At 45.0% G+C, this 16,733-nt stretch overlaps 1 protein-coding gene across 1 annotated transcript; it reads left to right on the top strand.

Annotated features, from left to right (window-relative positions):
* Window positions 1-2,746: 2,746 nt before the first annotated feature.
* Window positions 2,747-6,582, top strand: RCVRN (recoverin). The gene is made up of 3 exons (XM_089498781.1): window positions 2,747-3,127; window positions 5,688-5,799; window positions 6,470-6,582. Exons 1-3 carry the CDS (start codon window positions 2,747-2,749, stop codon window positions 6,580-6,582), a joined length of 606 nt encoding a protein of 201 aa, XP_089354907.1.
* Window positions 6,583-16,733: the final 10,151 nt, after the last annotated feature.

Below are 16,733 nucleotides of genomic sequence, written 5' to 3'. Positions count from 1 at the left end.
AACGGGCGGAGAGAGGGCACGGCACGGAGACAGAGTGACCCGAAGACCCAGGAAAGTGGGGCTTCATCCAGAGACTCCGGGTGAAACCTAGAGAGTTCCGAGGATTGGGTAACAGTGAGCGTCAGGGCCAGAACAGACATAACGAGGCGTCCCTGACACCTTCTACCGCTCTTACCCTCTCGCAGCACACTGCTGGACCCGATCTGTCACTGGAGCGGCAGTAGTGGCCCTTTGGTCCACCGACCCACCAAGGGGCAGATGGCGAGTCAAGAGAAGAGAGGTGCTCAGGACTAATGAGTAATAATTAAGGGCTTTTTAGTCCCTAATTAATAACAAATATCTGAAAAAACTATTAATGGTTTGCTTAAAGTGCATTTTAAGTCTAATTGGTGACATAGCCACGTTAAGATAAGAGTCTTTCCTTATGCATAAACGATAATTTCAGCTATACTTTTACCAAATATGCCCTACAAAAAAAACCTATAAAAGTTATTTATACTTTGCATGCGTTTGCTGACAATTTAATTGCTGGAAGATCCATCGAGTAGGAAAATAAATCTCGGTTAAAAAAAAAAACCTGGTAGTGAAACGAGGCATTAGAGGGATGTATATATTATTTCAGTGACCTCAAAACGCAGATGGCGAGTTAATCCAACCGGCCTTATTGTATTTGTTAAAGTCGAATTAAATTTTAATGCCGCACAGAAAGAGACCTAAGCTGATTAGCTTCCAAGTGCCTTTTGTGGCTGAGAGTAATTCAGCCATTAGAAAGATTGCGATTTGAGTAAATTACCCCCTAAATTCAATCTTTACCAACAGAGACTAAAACCACCAGATCGCGGCGTTCGGCTACGTTTTACCTTCTGGAATTTTAAATTGCAGACCAGGTCACATGACGCCAGGCGAAGCTGCCGATAGGCTGGAAGGTTCGCTCCGAAAAGAAAAGGTTTCTGTGATTTTTAAAAAAAAATGTATTCCGGTATTAAAACCTTAACAGATTTTAGAGGAAAATATAATATAAAAATATGCGGCGCCGTAGAACTTCAGTAATTATTGAAAATATAACGTTATTATAACGGCGGGGATAAATTGTGATCCCTCGCAAACAATCACCATATTATCCCGGAATTATTACGAAGTAGAAGCACTGAAATAAGCAGACGTAAAAAAAAAATAAAAATAAAAAAATGAACAAAAAAAAATAAAATATATATATATATATATATATATATAAAAAAACTTGGGAAAAAAATAAAAATCACAGAGTTTAAAATGAGCAGGCTGAGCCGGCAGAGGAATGGGGGAGTTTGTGATGTTTTTATTATATACACAAACGTGAAGGCTGTCTGACGAGCTGTAATTACTTACCTTGGAAATAGGTAAAGCCAATTCGCATTTATAACGCATTCCTAGCCGCAGAACCAAGGCAACAATAAAATATTCTTTTAAGATTAGACGTCATTACACACAATCACGGGAGGCATGATTTGCTTTGATTTTGTTTGCGAAAGATATGTTTAAAAGCTGGCTATAAAAAAAATGAAAAAAATAAAAATCCTAACTTTCGATGGAATTTGTTCCCTGAATACATTGTAACTATAGTTTGAGTTTTTCAAAGAAAAACGACGATAATAAAGTAAAGTAGATTCCCTGCCAAGTTCAAGTTTGTCTGCCTGGCAAGCAGAGGCGCAGACAAAAGCCTGCCGAATCTAGCGAGCAAACATGCCTGGATCCTTTCTTGGCTTCTTCCACGACTGGTCTGAAATTTTTGTACATTTATTGGGAATTTCTTTATCGAGACGGATAAAACATATTTCTAATGGACGGGATACAGAGGCATGTAATTTCATCTTATACCCCCCCCCCCCCAGCTCTACACAACATGGAAACATCGACATTCTAAATAACAGCCAGAAAAGTCTTACGCCAGGCCACCAATGCTTGTTTACGTAAGTGGATTTAAAACACCCAGAGAAGTATTTTTATACGCGGACTTCGAGATGCAGAGCATGATTGGAGCTCGTGGTAACTTGTATGGGACAAGCTCTTGTATCTGGGACACACGGTCTTTTTGTTGTCCTGGTCATTTGAGGACAATGAGGAATTCACCACCGCAAGAGGACCTTACGGCTGCTACAAAATATTTAATAGTATTAACCATTTTTTTTCCATGGACATAAAACGCTATCCCATATCAGAAGGGTGGTCCATTCTAGTATATGTGGGGTTACATTGCTTAGGGAGTTTGCGGGAAGTCTTGAGGGCCACCAAAGAGCCACAAGGTCTATCCATGAACGTCCGCAGATTGAACGTCACACCAAGATTAACCATCGGAATGAATCACAGAATATTAAACTATAATCGAAATAAAATTCTTACATGGTATAGATTCTAAATTAAAACTAAACCAATCTTTGGAGGATATATCAGTATCTATTCACAAAGCCAGAGTACAAGTGATAGAATATCATGTTTTTACCGAATCAGCACAAAACTCATCTACTTCTACTCGACATTGTGATTGGATTCACATTATTAATGAACTAATTTGAACGCTCGAGTCCTGCGGTATCACAAAGTGAACATCAGCCACCGAGTGACGTCTAAAGCTTTGTAATCCTAAAAACGCCTTATCTGGATTTAACCGTGTGCAGAATCTCTTTGTCATTGCCTCCTTGAGCGCTGTAGTGTAGGGCAATATAGGTTTTTGAAACCTTTAGTAAATAAAATTTGAACCGTAGTCAACATGGGGAACAGCAAAAGCGGGGCTCTTTCTAAGGAGATTCTGGAGGAACTTCAACTGAACACCAAGTTTACTCAAGAGGAACTGTGCACTTGGTACCAGTCTTTCCTGAAAGAATGTCCCACCGGGAGGATCTCCAAAAACCAGTTCGAGGGTATTTATTCGAAATTCTTCCCGGACGCCGACCCCAAAGCTTACGCCCAACATGTTTTTAGAAGCTTTGATGCCAACAGCGACGGCACTTTGGACTTTAAGGAATACATGATCGCCCTTCATATGACGTCATCTGGAAAGACCAACCAGAAACTGGAGTGGGCTTTTTCTCTATACGATGTCGACGGGAATGGGACTATCAGTAAACCAGAAGTGCTTGAAATCATCACGGTAGGGTATTCAACCTCTTTTACATCTGAGAACCACAGGATATAGCCTCAGGCAGTCTAAAAACTGTCGTTACTTCTCTAGAGAGGAGTAAAGGGTACACGGAAATAACGAGATAGGTTTCAGTAGCCTCAGCTTGACATGGTAGAACATGGCTGCATCTAGGAAAACGTGGTGAAGGTCGACACATGCGCCTTACGATGACGAGGTCACAACTGTCAACGTTAGGATCTACGGCTTGGGGTACAACAAAAATATGAGGGTTATAGAGGAAATAGATGATGCGCCAAACAAAATCAAAAAAATTAAGCGGAAAAATACAGGAAGTAAAAAAATTATATGTAATACAAAAATTTTTGTATTACTGTTCTTCCATAAAAGTGTGTATATATATATATATATATAAAAAATAATTCAGCTGTTCTTTTAGAAATTTTAAAATACAGGTGGATTTTCTTAGGCTGGGAATACAGAAATAGGTCACAATAACAATTTCATTTTTTTTTTTTTTTTTTTTTTTTAAAAAGGTTGACAGATCTCATAAAAAAGTTAAAGATTTACAAATACGGCGTATCATTGGAATTGCATTTCATTTCCTGTACGCAGCGCTCACAAAATGAGCTTAAGTGATTAAGAAAGCATTAAGGGAGTCAAAAATATTGCCTTTTTACGTCACTCTTCTATATAATGTATTGCAAATTCCCTGGGAGTTAAGCATTTAATTAATTCATGGCTTCTGCAGTAAATCACCCGGGTCCCGCTAGCCATAAAGCACCAAGTCTGCATTAATCGAGTGGCAAAGTTTTATATTTGCACTCATTTTCCTGATTTTTTTTGGTTTATAGTCTACTTAACATAAGAACATTTTAATATTTGGGTTTGATTTAAGAAGAATATTTAGCATTGCCATCGCTTGCTATTTCCAAATGGAAGATGCCGTTTCTTACTTTATATCCCGCATTTTTCTCTTTGACAAATTCACGGGAGCCAGAAAGAAAAAAAAAAAAGTTACGATCAACTCACCGGGTTTCCTTGGATTCCTACGATTTATCCATGAATAATAAGAACTTTTTAGTGAAATACTGTATTTATTCTTTGTAATTCAGCATTATGTCAGACGGATTACGCTAAATGCGTCAGGACTGTAAAAGGCCAAAGAAATATGACGCTCGACTACATGTGATGTCATAAATCCGAGGATGTGGTGGGTTTACGGAGAGGTGGAAATTGGAAGGTGATAACCCGGGTGGTATTTTGTGTTACAATGTAGCAATCTCATTCTTTTTGTTGGCCAAACCATCCTCATATCTCGAATTATCCTCTCGTGCTCTAGGTTTCAGACAGTTTATCATGAAGTCCGATCCTTTCCTATCTGCCCCGAAGCTCCGTCCATTCCACTTTGTCCTTTGGCGTCTTCCATATGGTTTCTCCACTCAAGGCTCCCTCCATGGCCGTCGCCATTTTCTCCTTTCTACAGTCAATGTTCCCCATTTACGAAGCCCCCTTCTGCCTTCGCTCTCAGCATTGTGCAATTAATTACTAAGTAGCGATGACTTACAAAAAGATCCACTGAGAATCACCGGCGGGATCTCTTTTTATGTCCCGTTTTATTCCCCGATAATCTACAGAATACATATTCCCCTGGCACATAAATGATGTAAGGACACGGTATTCCGTCTGCTACCGCACCATGTTCAATTTATTATTAGTAGAAATCCTGAAGCCTTTTTTACCAGATTTATTCGACTCTTATAAAGTGTGGGGGGAGGGGGATCCACCTTGGAAAAACAATCAAAAATATACCATGTCTGACCCATACATTTCACCCATTTCCCTACAAGCCGCCTGAACAAGGAGAATAATGGTTTCTAACAAATCTCCAAAAATATAATTTGGACACGTACCATCCATGTACAGCAAATTTTAACATTTTTACATTTCCCCGAATAAAGTCAGGGATTAGGTCCAGAAACGTGTGTTTTCTAAAAGTTTGGTGCATCTTATATTCTTAAAAAATTGGTCATAGACAGCAGAGACGTAACTCTTCACGGGTTATGCTGAGGGGGTCCAGACAATATTTTTTACATGGCAGATAATACGTATATCGTTTCAGAAACCACGGTTACCCGGTTTATCCGGCTCGGCTCAAATGATATATTTAAATCTAAGATTATTTCAGAAAATGACTGTTTGAATAATAGAGGCTGACACTTTAAATCTGTTCCGCGTTGTGAAGCCCCTATTAGAAGCCTGGGTGCCGGCATACATTACAGGGGGGCTGACGGCAGTTGGTTAACCAGGAGAAGACGATTAATCAAACACAATGGGCCATAAAGCAGGATTTTCCCCCGTTTGAGTCATTTTCGTATTTTATCCTTTCACCATTTATCATTCGCGTTGCCCAGCGGACTGAGCGCAGCTTTTGCGGCCGGTTACGGGGACGCTCCGTCTGGTTTAATACCCGGTGACGACGTGTCATCGCTGGATTTAATGCATGCTCGGTGCTTGCGATATTTCACTGTGCATCTCGTTAACCGTGTGATAAATGGATGCTTTCTTCCAGGCAATATTCAAAATGATTACTGCGGAAGACCAGAAGTCCCTACCAGATGACGAAAATACCCCAGAGAGGAGAACTAACAAGATATGGGATTTCTTTGGAAAGAAGGACAACGGTGAGCACAATACGACAAGTTAATAAGTTCAGCTCAGGCCCATGTCTTAGGTCAGACCAATTATGGCCAATTTGACAGCCTAGTTAGACAATTTATTACACGTTGAAAGAAAAGCCAAGCAAGTCAAATGTTTTTTCTAGAAGGTCCTGAGTTTCTAAAACTCCCAGGTCCCCCCAAATTTTGTGTCATTCGATGACCGGGCGCAGTAAGCTCTGAGGATCGCATGGATCAGAGCGACCATGAAGTCCTTCAGCAGGAGACCTTTCCATCCCCATTGCCCTTAAAAAAAGGTCATCTACTTGGTGAAGACCACCAAGAATCTCACCATAACCACCATGCAAAACAACAACAACAAACAGAACGTGTGTTTAATGTTACCAGTCTCCAAGACTACAATGTAGAGTGTAAGTAGACCGTATTCACTAAATGATGAATCGTGTGTGACCTTGGTGATCAGCCGCTTGACCCATCCCAACGCATAGTTTGTGAATCTCAATGTAACTCACCGCTACGTGAATTCATCTCATTGACTAACGAAAGGCACTTAGCTTTCCATTAGGTTTTATTTCCCGTAATACTAAGATGACTTTTACTGAAGTCCGAGCTTTAAAAACGGAGGAACGGTGGTGGAACGCCAGAATTAATACGCCTTTCATTTTGTTTCCCCCAGATAAACTCTCCGAAGGGGAATTTATCGAAGGAATCATGAACAACAAAGAAATCCTTCGTCTGATTCAGTTCGAGCCTCAGAAAGTCAAGGAGAAACTAAAAGAGAAGAAGTAGCGGAGCGGGCGCCGGCCGAACAATACCATAAAGACTGTCCATGCAGCCAATTCACTCCATCAGCCAGAGAAATGCAGATTCTAGCAACATGTGAACTCATCTCAAACACGTGTGGCCCTAAATCTTCATTTACACGATACACCAATGCTCGCGGCATGTACCGGCGCGCTCTCTGTGTTATAATGAGGCTAACTAATAATCCTTAGATTACAGCTGAAGCCGTTTTAGAACTTGAAGGTCATACTCCGTAATCTCATTACAGCTTCTCAAAGACAACGACCTGCAAAATATACACAATACAGAAGGGGGGGGTGTATAGCGTCCGTCCCCCCGTCCCCCCCGTGTTACAAAGCGGTGCTGTGTTGTACAAGGTGCTGGAGCATTATGGGTCAAAAATAATAATAATAAAATGCTACAACTATACAATAACATTTAGCGTTGTCGAAAAAGCGTGCATGCGAGGGGGGGGTATTTATTAATTGTGTTATGTCAACCAGTGCAACAAAATATGAGTTTTTCTTACCACTAGAATATTTTTTTTAGCTATTAATCATCAGAAAGTCATTGGAAGTCCTTAGAAGAAAAAGCTTGACACAGCTCGGCTGATATGAATTATAACCAAACAGGACGCTTTTAGCACATTATTAGTCGTCGGTTGCTAAGAGAAAGACAGAGCCGCATGTAACGGGTCGGGCAACCTGTTAGCTCTGTATTATTATTTGAGGGGTTTTTTTTTTGGTTTTTATTGAGATAAAGGCCAAGTGGATTTAAAATAAATAAGAATTAATTCCAAACATTCGGCTTCAGATTGCCGAGGACCTTCGCCCCCGGAGACCACCATGCTCCTCATCAGTGATCGTGATTCTTTTACCTCAACATATCAGTGAAGTTTTCGACGTTAATCCGTTTTATCCACGCGCTGCATGTCTAGGTGTTATATTTATTTCGCTTGTGATGGGAAGTCGTTACAACAATAAAGTTTTTCTTTGTATTCCAATTTCTGGCCCTCTCTCGTCAGACAGACAGACATCGGTCCCTCGTTGTATTCGCCTTGGTGGTGGAAGTGTTGGCGCGGATACAATCGCCGGTTTCTATTCTGATGCGTGTCAGCGTCACTGTAATAATAACTTGCGTGGAGAAAGACTCCGCAGGCTTTCTCGGCGGCTTGTGGACAGTTTGACACATCTACGAAATAAAGCCAGACTTTGCCGCAGCCTCCTGGGCTTCTTAAGCCAAGAAGTCCACGTTTGGCCAACACTCTGTTGGGTTCGGTATTTGGGAACCGCTGGGCATTAGCAGCTGGTCACGTTCCTCCCCAGTTTAACTCAAACCCTCAACGCCCATCACACAACAGTATAGGAGAAGAAAAGCTTCCCAGTCTAGATCAGGGGCGTCCAACCTGCGGCCCTCCAGCTGCTGCAGGACTACATCTCCCATAATGCTCTATCAGCTAAGGGGCTGGCTGAGGAGTATGGGAGATGTAGTCCTGCAGCAGCAGCTGGAGGGCCGCAGATTGGTCACCCCTGGTCTAGATCCAACATGGAAGAGGTTCACCTCTTCAGTTTACTTGCTACAGATTTTCCACCACATGATACATAAGAAACAGCATCCTTTTGGTGACCTGACTTGTCATGATGATGACCTGAGCGTACATGACCCTAGATGAAGGGTCTCCAAACTGCAGACCTCCAGCTGTTGCAGGACTACATCCCCCATGTTCCTCTGCAAGCCTCTGAGCTGAGAGGGCATTATGAGAGATGATGTCCTGCAACAGCTGGAGGGCCACGGTTTGGAGACCCCTGATCCACATGTTTTTATAACCAATGCATTCATTCACAGTCTCGAGTCTTAACTTACTTGGAGGTAAGACGATGCGTCGAGGTTAGAGGATCACGTGAAGTGGCAGCGGGACGTACTTGGATCACGCGTGGTCCTCATCCAGTGGGGAAGCCGATGTCGCTTGATACAATTGATGTTATTTCCAGGCAATTCCTCCGCATCTGTCTGAAGAAACAAGAGAATTGTGAATTCGGAATGGATATAAAATCTTAACACTTTGCCGCCCCAAGCCCCAGAGTGGTTTTCGCTTACCAAGCTGTCAGTACGCGCTCGGCGCCCCTCTCTCTCTCTTTAAAAAAAAAAAAAAAAAAAGGGCTTGGGGCGGCAAAGTGCCGCCCCCCTTCAAAAGTGCCGCCTGGAGCGGTTGCCCCACTCGGCTCCATTGTCGGGCCGGCCCTGCTAAAGGTTACTGGGCAACGAAGGAGCTGGTTACTGGGCACTCAGCATTACAAGCCGGCACCAACACCGAACAGGGAGACTCGCCGCAGGACTGCTGAAAGGTAAGAACAAATGGGGGGGGGGTAAGGGTAGATAATGGGGGGGGGCGGCAGGGACGGAGAGAGAGGAAGGGTAGATAAGGGGGGGAGAGGAAGGGTAGATAATGGGGGGGGCGGCAGGGATGGAGGGAGAGGAAGGGTAGATAAGGGGGGGGGCGGCATTTTAAAATTGGCCCCAGGCGGCATTTTGCCTTGGGCCGGCCCTGACCTTAAGGATAATCGGGCACGATCTCCCGCAGTCCTGCCGGTCCGTCTGTGCTTCTGGTTCAGATAGGTGCAGATCTTTGTGGACTACAAATCCCATGATCCTCAGACTGCCTTAAATTTGGCTGAGCCTTATGGGAAATGTTGTTCCTAAAGATGTGCTGCTCATCTCTGCCCCCCCATAGGGTCATCTTATATTCAGGACTTTTTTCTTTCAATAAGATCCAAGGTTTTTCGTGCGGGGGTGGGGGGCTTCACTGTCTTATAATCGAGCAAATAAAAGGTACATATTTATTTTTTTTATAATAAAACATTTTAAAAAACTATTTTTTTCCCCAGCTATGAAGACAGATTGGCCAAAAAAAAAAAAAAAATGACTATTTTGCCGGCCATTCGTTATCGATCTGAACCCCTAAATTCCTGGCAAATTCATATATCCTGAAGCCAATATGTGATTTATTCCACCCCGGTTGGGGGGTTGTTTTTGCGGGGTCTGTTCTAGATCATCGGTGTATTTGTAGCCTTGCTAGGATAATACATGGAAATCATTTGATTTCTGAAAAGCCAGTGAAGTCATTGCATATATTACATCAAAAAAAGTCCATGGAATTTGGGGCTATTAATTACACATAGGTCGGGGCTGGGGCTGATTTTACCAGGGCCAGGAACAGTTATTGTATATTCCAGGGACACGTTAAAAGTTCAGCCTTTTAATGGGGCACTTTTCATAACGCCCCGTTAATGGGTCCAATTACCCCACTTTAGTATTGAAAGAGTGCAGACCAGCATAATCCGTGTAATATTTGGGGTAATTTGCTTGTTTCCCATCCGCACATGAAATATAAGATTATAAATTATCGCTTTATTGCTTCATGTACCCCGGGGTCTCACAGATACCCCAATACCCTGTGTACCTGCTCAGGTCACCCCCGGGATTTAATGCGGGGCCTTATTATAATTAGTGACGTGGCGTCAGATGTTAGATATTACATAAATCCCCAGCAGATTAATAATATTGATTATTATTTATCACTTTCTACCCATGCTGGGGCATTAACGCCTTCCTTCACACCAGTCACCCCCCCCCCCCAATGCCCCCAGCCGACCCATTACCTCAAACACAGTCCGCTGCGGGGCCCGGGTGCCATCTCAATGAGGATGATGGGAGTTAAACCACTTCCTGTGCCTCCCAGGTTTGTGGATTTCCCCACCGGGCCCAGGTGGCTCCTGATTAGCAGAGCTCCAGCTCACCTGTGCAGGGCCGAGGAGATCCTGACGGCTGACAGGGCTGAGGAGATCCTGACAGCTGGCGGGGCTCAGGAGATCCTGACGGCTGACAGCTCTGAGGAGATCCTGACGGCTGGCGGGGCTCAGGAGATCCTGACGGCTGGCGGGGCTCAGGAGATCCTGACGGCTGGCGAGGCTCAGGAGATCCTGACGGCTGACAGCTCTGAGGAGATCCTGACGGCTGGCGGGGCTGAGGAGATCCTGACGGCTGGCGGGGCTCAGGAGATCCTGACAGCTGGCGAGGCTCAGGAGATCCTGACGGCTGGCGGTGCTGAGGAGATCCTGACGGCTGGCGGTGCTGAGGAGATCCTGACGGCTGGCGGTGCTGAGGAGATCCTGACGGCTGGCGGTGCTGAGGAGATCCTGACGGCTGAGGGGGACGTGAGAAGCGGAGCGGAGGTACTGTGTGCGGCACAAACGGGGCAGAAAGGGGGAAATGTGTCTTATAATTACCTCACAATCCGGCTGTTTCCTGTTTATTACCGCTTGATGGTGCCTCTCCCCTTAATACCTTCAAGGAGGCAGGTTGCAGCTCCGCACAGAGGTTACTAATACCCCCTAAATGTACTCTGCTGGGAGCAATATGTGCAGTCACCTACAACGGTCCCAGTCAGGGGGTATCTGTGGGTGCCTCAGTCTGATTAACCTTTCATTCGTATACCTGTAGATAAATGTAACATAGTATAATTTATACATTCTCCGTCCACACAGCATGAAATAATCCCGCACTTTTTGCTTTTTCTAGTAAATGTGTTATTTTTTTTTTTTTATATAGCACCTTCAGTTCTGTAGCGCTGTATACCGGGTAGACATCTGCCAGTGAATTGTTATTTTTCAGGGGCCGAGACATTTTGAATTCGGTATTTTCAAGTTTTGGGGGTTTTTTTTATGTATAATTATTACATAAGCTGCTTTCTACCAGAATGGTCCTGGTTTTGAGTAGTAGCCCCGGGAGCGGGGCAGTTTACCCCGGCGTGGGTATCAGTGGCACATAGATACATCCTTGGTTTTGTCTCTTCTCATGGTCTTCATCTTCTGGAATGATCCTCGGCTTTCGTGTCGCTGTGCTTGGCACGCAGATGTTAACGGGATTTATCATCTTAATTGGGATCTGTGTGCCAATATCCTGCGGGTGCCGCGCCAGCTTTATCCTGGCACAGAATTCCGCACCGCCTGCCCGAGGAGATGTATCTTAAAGAGACGATAGCTGTGTAGTAATAATCAGTGTGAGAACGGGCTCTCCAACGCATACCGAGGCCTGGCGGGGTTTTATCTCCTCTCTCCGTTCATTCGGCAAAAAGCTCGGTGTTTCTGAGCAGGCATCGTGTTGCAGGTTATTCGTAAAGTTCTATACGTGGTTACTGAGGGACCTTGAAGCCCCGTCCTCTGCGTGTCTAACAGCGTGCTCATCAATCATGTGGAATGCGAACAGGTAGACAGAATCATGTGGGACGAGACAACGTCAGATGAAGTTCAACGCGGGCAAATACAAAGTTACGCAGCTGGGACGGGGAACCTGCGTGCTGATGTCATACAGGACAGAAATGTGTGAAAGGAGGCGCCTGAATCCTCTCTGAAAGTCTATGGTCTGTTCATGAAGCTCGAGCTCAACCGTCCGGAACGCGGAGTCCACCCAACCATCCCACGCGGGTGTCATGGCGTCCGTATGGCTGTATCCCCCCTAATATATAATAGTTAATCTTGGATGGGAACTCGGTAGCCCAAAAGCATGTAATTAAAATCTCGACGGCTGCTCGGTGTTAAGACCTGAAGTGGAAAGGCAAATCCCTTAGAGTTCCTGTGTACGATTTGATCCTGCAGGGTCTATTCACTAAAGGGTGAGTTGACAGGAGAGTTGGGATTTCAGCTCCTTCACTTTCCATTAAGATCTCCAGTGAGCCTTGGCTGCATGAGGAGCTTGGCCAACCTGTATCACGTCTGGCGAAATCTCCAAGGGCTCCTCTGCATTTCAATTACACATGATACGGGGCCAAATTTGGTCCTTCATAATGAATAGAGAAATGAGGGAGCTGAAACCATTACTCCCCCTTTGGGGAACAGACCCCAACATGAGTATATTTTTTGTTGTGAGAATCAAGAATTTTGGTCAACGGCCAGTGTTAGACCTCTAAGCTGAAAAATATCAGCGGTTTGGTCAGTCTGTCTATTCGATGTACGCTAGGATTTGGAGATGAGGAGCACTGGTTTGTGGTGTTTTTTTTTTTTTACTCCAGAGAAGCTGTCCAACCACCAAGGACCTTCTGAGGACCAAAAAGCACTTGGCAGATTCATACAGATATCGAGTAGATAAGACCCCACCGAAAGTAGTGTCTTCCCGTAAAGATTATTGCCACGCACTCCCCACCCAGACTGGACATCACTCTGTGATTTAGAGCTTTGCAGCTTTCATGTTTGTTTGTAGACCCCATTCTGGTCTCCTCTTGGCCCCCATTCTGTCTCCTTCTCCGTCGCAGAGTAAAACGACCCAAATCTTCCTTTTTTTTCCTCTGTATTCACCCTGGCCCTGTTGGAGACTGAAAAGCGTTGGTGCGTTTTCTGACCCCTCCATAACCCTCCTTTGCTTTCTGTTCAGAGACTCCGGATGATTGTCTCGTACGAGACGCCTTGCAAGGAGAAGGTTAATGTCACGTTGGAGAAAAGAAAATGTAATTGTTCACAGAATCGGTTCAGCTCGCAGAGCAATAAGCGTAATAAAATCCAGGCGTTAACGAGGAAAATTAATCGGGAACCAGAATTAAAATGAGTGAAAGATCGCAATGAGCCCTGATTGGATGATGGGGTATTTATTATTTAACTAGGAGCTAATGTGCCATTTCAGCCGTGTTTCTGATAAAAAAGCCATTAAAAAGAGCTAAAGAAACAACGTATCCAGCCCTAATATTTACACACAGATAAAGCTGGATAGCCGTACAAAATCTGATTGGATAGACCAGGTCATGTCATTGAGAAAGCCGATGATGTCACCAAATAGGTTGCCTAATCTGAGAATGTATGACATCATCCGGATCTCTGCCAATCAAAGCAGCATTAAAATAGTGCCAGCTATTTCTGTTTTGTTTTTTGCCAATAATGCTCAATTCTTTCCAAATAACGAAACTTTTTTGTAGCAATACCCACAGATTTTATTATGTGTCTCCTCTTGTGTCGTGTCGCTGTCACGAGTGATCCTCTGTAACCATTGCCAGGGATACGATGTATCAGGGCCGCCGTTCCTTAATAATACACCTGTATATTCTCTCTTTGATGATTGGTGAGGACTCGGCCCATGTTGGACTTGCCCCAGCAGCTGCTGTAGACCAGAATATTGCCCCAGGTGGTGAGTGTCGGAACGTCTGGTTTTAGGTGGCCAAAGGGGCACGGAGTTACCCCCCTGCAAACTGTTGACCGTATTGTGATGAGCGGTTGAACCAGTAAGTGAGATGACGCGGTAACCGACCTTTCTATGTGTCGGGACCTCGAAGTCCTCATTTACTGCTGGATTCGATCATTTATAGCTTGGAGGAGAGACGAGGAAACAGAGAGGATGCAACTGAAATATTCCAATACAAAAAGTACTAAGGAGGATCCGGAGGCCACAGTCTAAAATGAGAGGATCTGGGGCTTCGATGTGATCCTAGGAAAAGGTTACTTCACTGACATAGAGGTGGACGAGTGGAACAGCCTCCCAGCAGAAGTGGTAGAGGGTAAAACAGCGAGGGAATGTAAACCTGCATGGGATAGACGTACGGCTCCAGACGAGACTGATAAAGGTTTGAGTCCTCAAGGCAGGAAAAACAGGAGACTAGACGGGGGCCGAATGGGGGCCGATCTGCCGGGGTAAACGGCTGTTATCTGCAGGTAGGGCTCTCAGGTCTCTTGTTGGATGGGGTAATTTTCGGTGGCCGCCCCCTCGCTGCTGGAGATTGATATCCGTGCAGAATTAACTTCTAAAAGCTTCGTTGGGAAACGACAAATAATTGAAGTTCCAGGTTTGCAGCGAGTTCCGAAGCGTTCTATTTCCTCGGGGGGGGGTGAAGACGGAATACGGGGAAGGATCGATCCGTGAAGATGCTGGTATGACCCCTCCTTACTCATCTCTTCCCGGTAAAGGATTGATTTCACTTGGCGAGGCTGACACATTGTTATTCATGGGAAGGAACCGGCGTTATCTGGAAGTATGAGGCCTGTCAACGTGTCTCCACTACTCGCATCACACGACACGCTGCTCCTTAGAGAGGCTAACCCTCCGAAACCCGTTGCGGTGCCTGATACTGACTCACCTGCTGCGGGGAAAAAATATAATAAAAAGTCAGGAAAGAAACCCGTCGGGGGGGGGGGCTGTATAATTTCTCTTTAAACTTGGCCTCCCTTCAAGGAAAGTCTCCTGCGAGGCCGCTGCCGGTCCCAGTCATCCAGGCACTTTTAAGGAAAGTTATGCGCTTGGATTTCATCAGCTCGTGGCAGCGTTCTTCAGACAATTAGGTATTTTGTTTTGGAAAGGGTTCCGGGTCTCGCCGCTTCGCACATTCAGTATGAGACGACCCTTCGTCCCAAAAGTCAGATGTAGGGGAGAAAAAAAACAAAACCCCTCAGCGACTGATGCTTTCTCCCGGCCGAGTCGGGATGTTGGCGGCCGACGAGCGCAAAGCATAGAGAGGAAATCGAGCGTTTTATCAGAATTTCGTTCTATTGTTTGTTTTTTTACGCATATGAAGCCGTTTCAGACTTCAAAGGGGCAGCAGATACGCCGAGAAGAGTGTTTCGTAATTTCAGCTGTCAGTTTCCTCGGCTGCGCTGAGCTTTGGTTCTAGTAGATTAAATTTCACAGGCGAATGGATTCTGGAGAGAGAGGAATCCATGAACCTCCCGGCTGCGAGTCCCGATCTCAGGAGCCCCCGCCGGAGGCTGCAGAGCCCACAGAGCAGGCGTTGGATTTAAATCAGGGGCCGGGGGCCCAGGTGGAAAGCTCGTCAGGTTGCCCGGATGACGGAGAAGCTGGCTCAGAGCGGAGCGCTCCTCCTTGCCACGTGCCACAGGCTAACGGTTTAAAGGAGGTCTCGGAGGAAGTGAGTGCGCGCTCAGCGGACGAGGCTCAGGTACGTCCTTATCTTTGCTGCAAGGTGTGTGGCTGGCAGGGTGCGGGGGCTGACCTTCAAAAAATGGCCACCTGTCTTTTAGACTTTACTGCATTTATTAGTTATTTGTCTTGGTTTTCATTCCCCCCCCCAATTTAAATGAATGTTAAAGTTTAGACTGTATTGTTTCTATTATCATTAATATTTTTTATTTATATAGCGCCATCGTATTCCGTAGCGCTGTACAATGGGTAGACATAAGAAGTATATAACTTAACAACCCGACTTACAGAATGTATCCATGTGTTGTTTGTAAGTTAAAAGAAAAAGATACTGAGATACCGACATAAATACATTGTTATAATTTATAGATACATTTAGCGAATTTAAAACGTGACCTAAATATGCTGAATTTACAGAAGATCAGAGACGTTTCCAACCTTAAGACTCAAACCTTAATCAGCCGTTGGTCTCGTCTTAGATTCAGGAGCCGTATGTCTATCCCATGCATGTTTAATCCCCTCACTGTATTACCCTCTACCACCTCTGCTGGGAGGCTGCTCCATGCACACACTGTCCTGTTCTCTAATGTGGAGTTAGAGCTGTGTCTCGCTCTAAGGCCGAGGAGCCCGGCGTTAGTCAGTAATGGTTTATATGAGTTCACCAGATTTATAACATTTAAGGTTCATTTCCAAGAGTCTCGCAGAGTTCAGACTCTGGAATTTATCACGACTTTTGGTCATAGTAGACGCTACCTTGCTGGGAGAAGAATGCGCTCCTAATTCCTCAGCTGCAAGAAGCATTACAACAAAGTGAGAGGAATTAAATGCGCCTGGGATAGGCATACGGACCCTGAATCAGGATAAGTGGAGCAGCCTCCCAGCAGAGGTGGTAGAGGGTAATACAGTGAGGGTGTTAAACATGCATGGGATAGACATACGGCTCCTGAATCTAAGACAAGACCAACGACTGATTAAGGTTGGAGTCTTTACAGCAGGAGAAACGGGCGACTAGATGGGGGCCGAATGGGGGCCGATCTGCAGGCAGGTTCTGGGTTTCTATGTTAATATTATAGATTCTTGGAATCTGCTGAGTTAGTCCCCCCGACGACATCATTTTACATTAATGGCCCCACCGCGAACCCAGAGAACCACCACAGAACCCAACGTCCCGCCGCGGAACCCTCTACGTCCCTCTACTTTAGGATCTCTTCTCCTCACCTGTCCGCAGCAGGAAAGCAGGGGGCCAC

Source organism: Sceloporus occidentalis, unplaced genomic scaffold, assembly GCF_023333645.1.
Source record: "Sceloporus occidentalis isolate IW3139 unplaced genomic scaffold, rSceOcc1.0.p SCAF_126, whole genome shotgun sequence".
In the NCBI taxonomy this organism is placed as follows: domain Eukaryota; kingdom Metazoa; phylum Chordata; class Lepidosauria; order Squamata; family Phrynosomatidae; genus Sceloporus; species Sceloporus occidentalis.
The sequence above is the reverse complement of the archived record's forward strand: the minus strand, read 5'-3'. Positions and strand labels throughout refer to the sequence as shown.

Excerpts from the sequence above, each read along its gene's own strand:
- RCVRN (XM_089498781.1), top strand. The coding sequence starts at position 2,747 with ATGGGGAACAGCAAAAGCGGGGCTCTTTCTAAGGAGATTCTGGAGGAA. Across the intron at positions 3,128-5,687 it reads AAGTGCTTGAAATCATCACG|GCAATATTCAAAATGATTAC; the intron begins GTAGGGTATTCA and ends GCTTTCTTCCAG. Across the intron at positions 5,800-6,469 it reads CTTTGGAAAGAAGGACAACG|ATAAACTCTCCGAAGGGGAA; the intron begins GTGAGCACAATA and ends TGTTTCCCCCAG.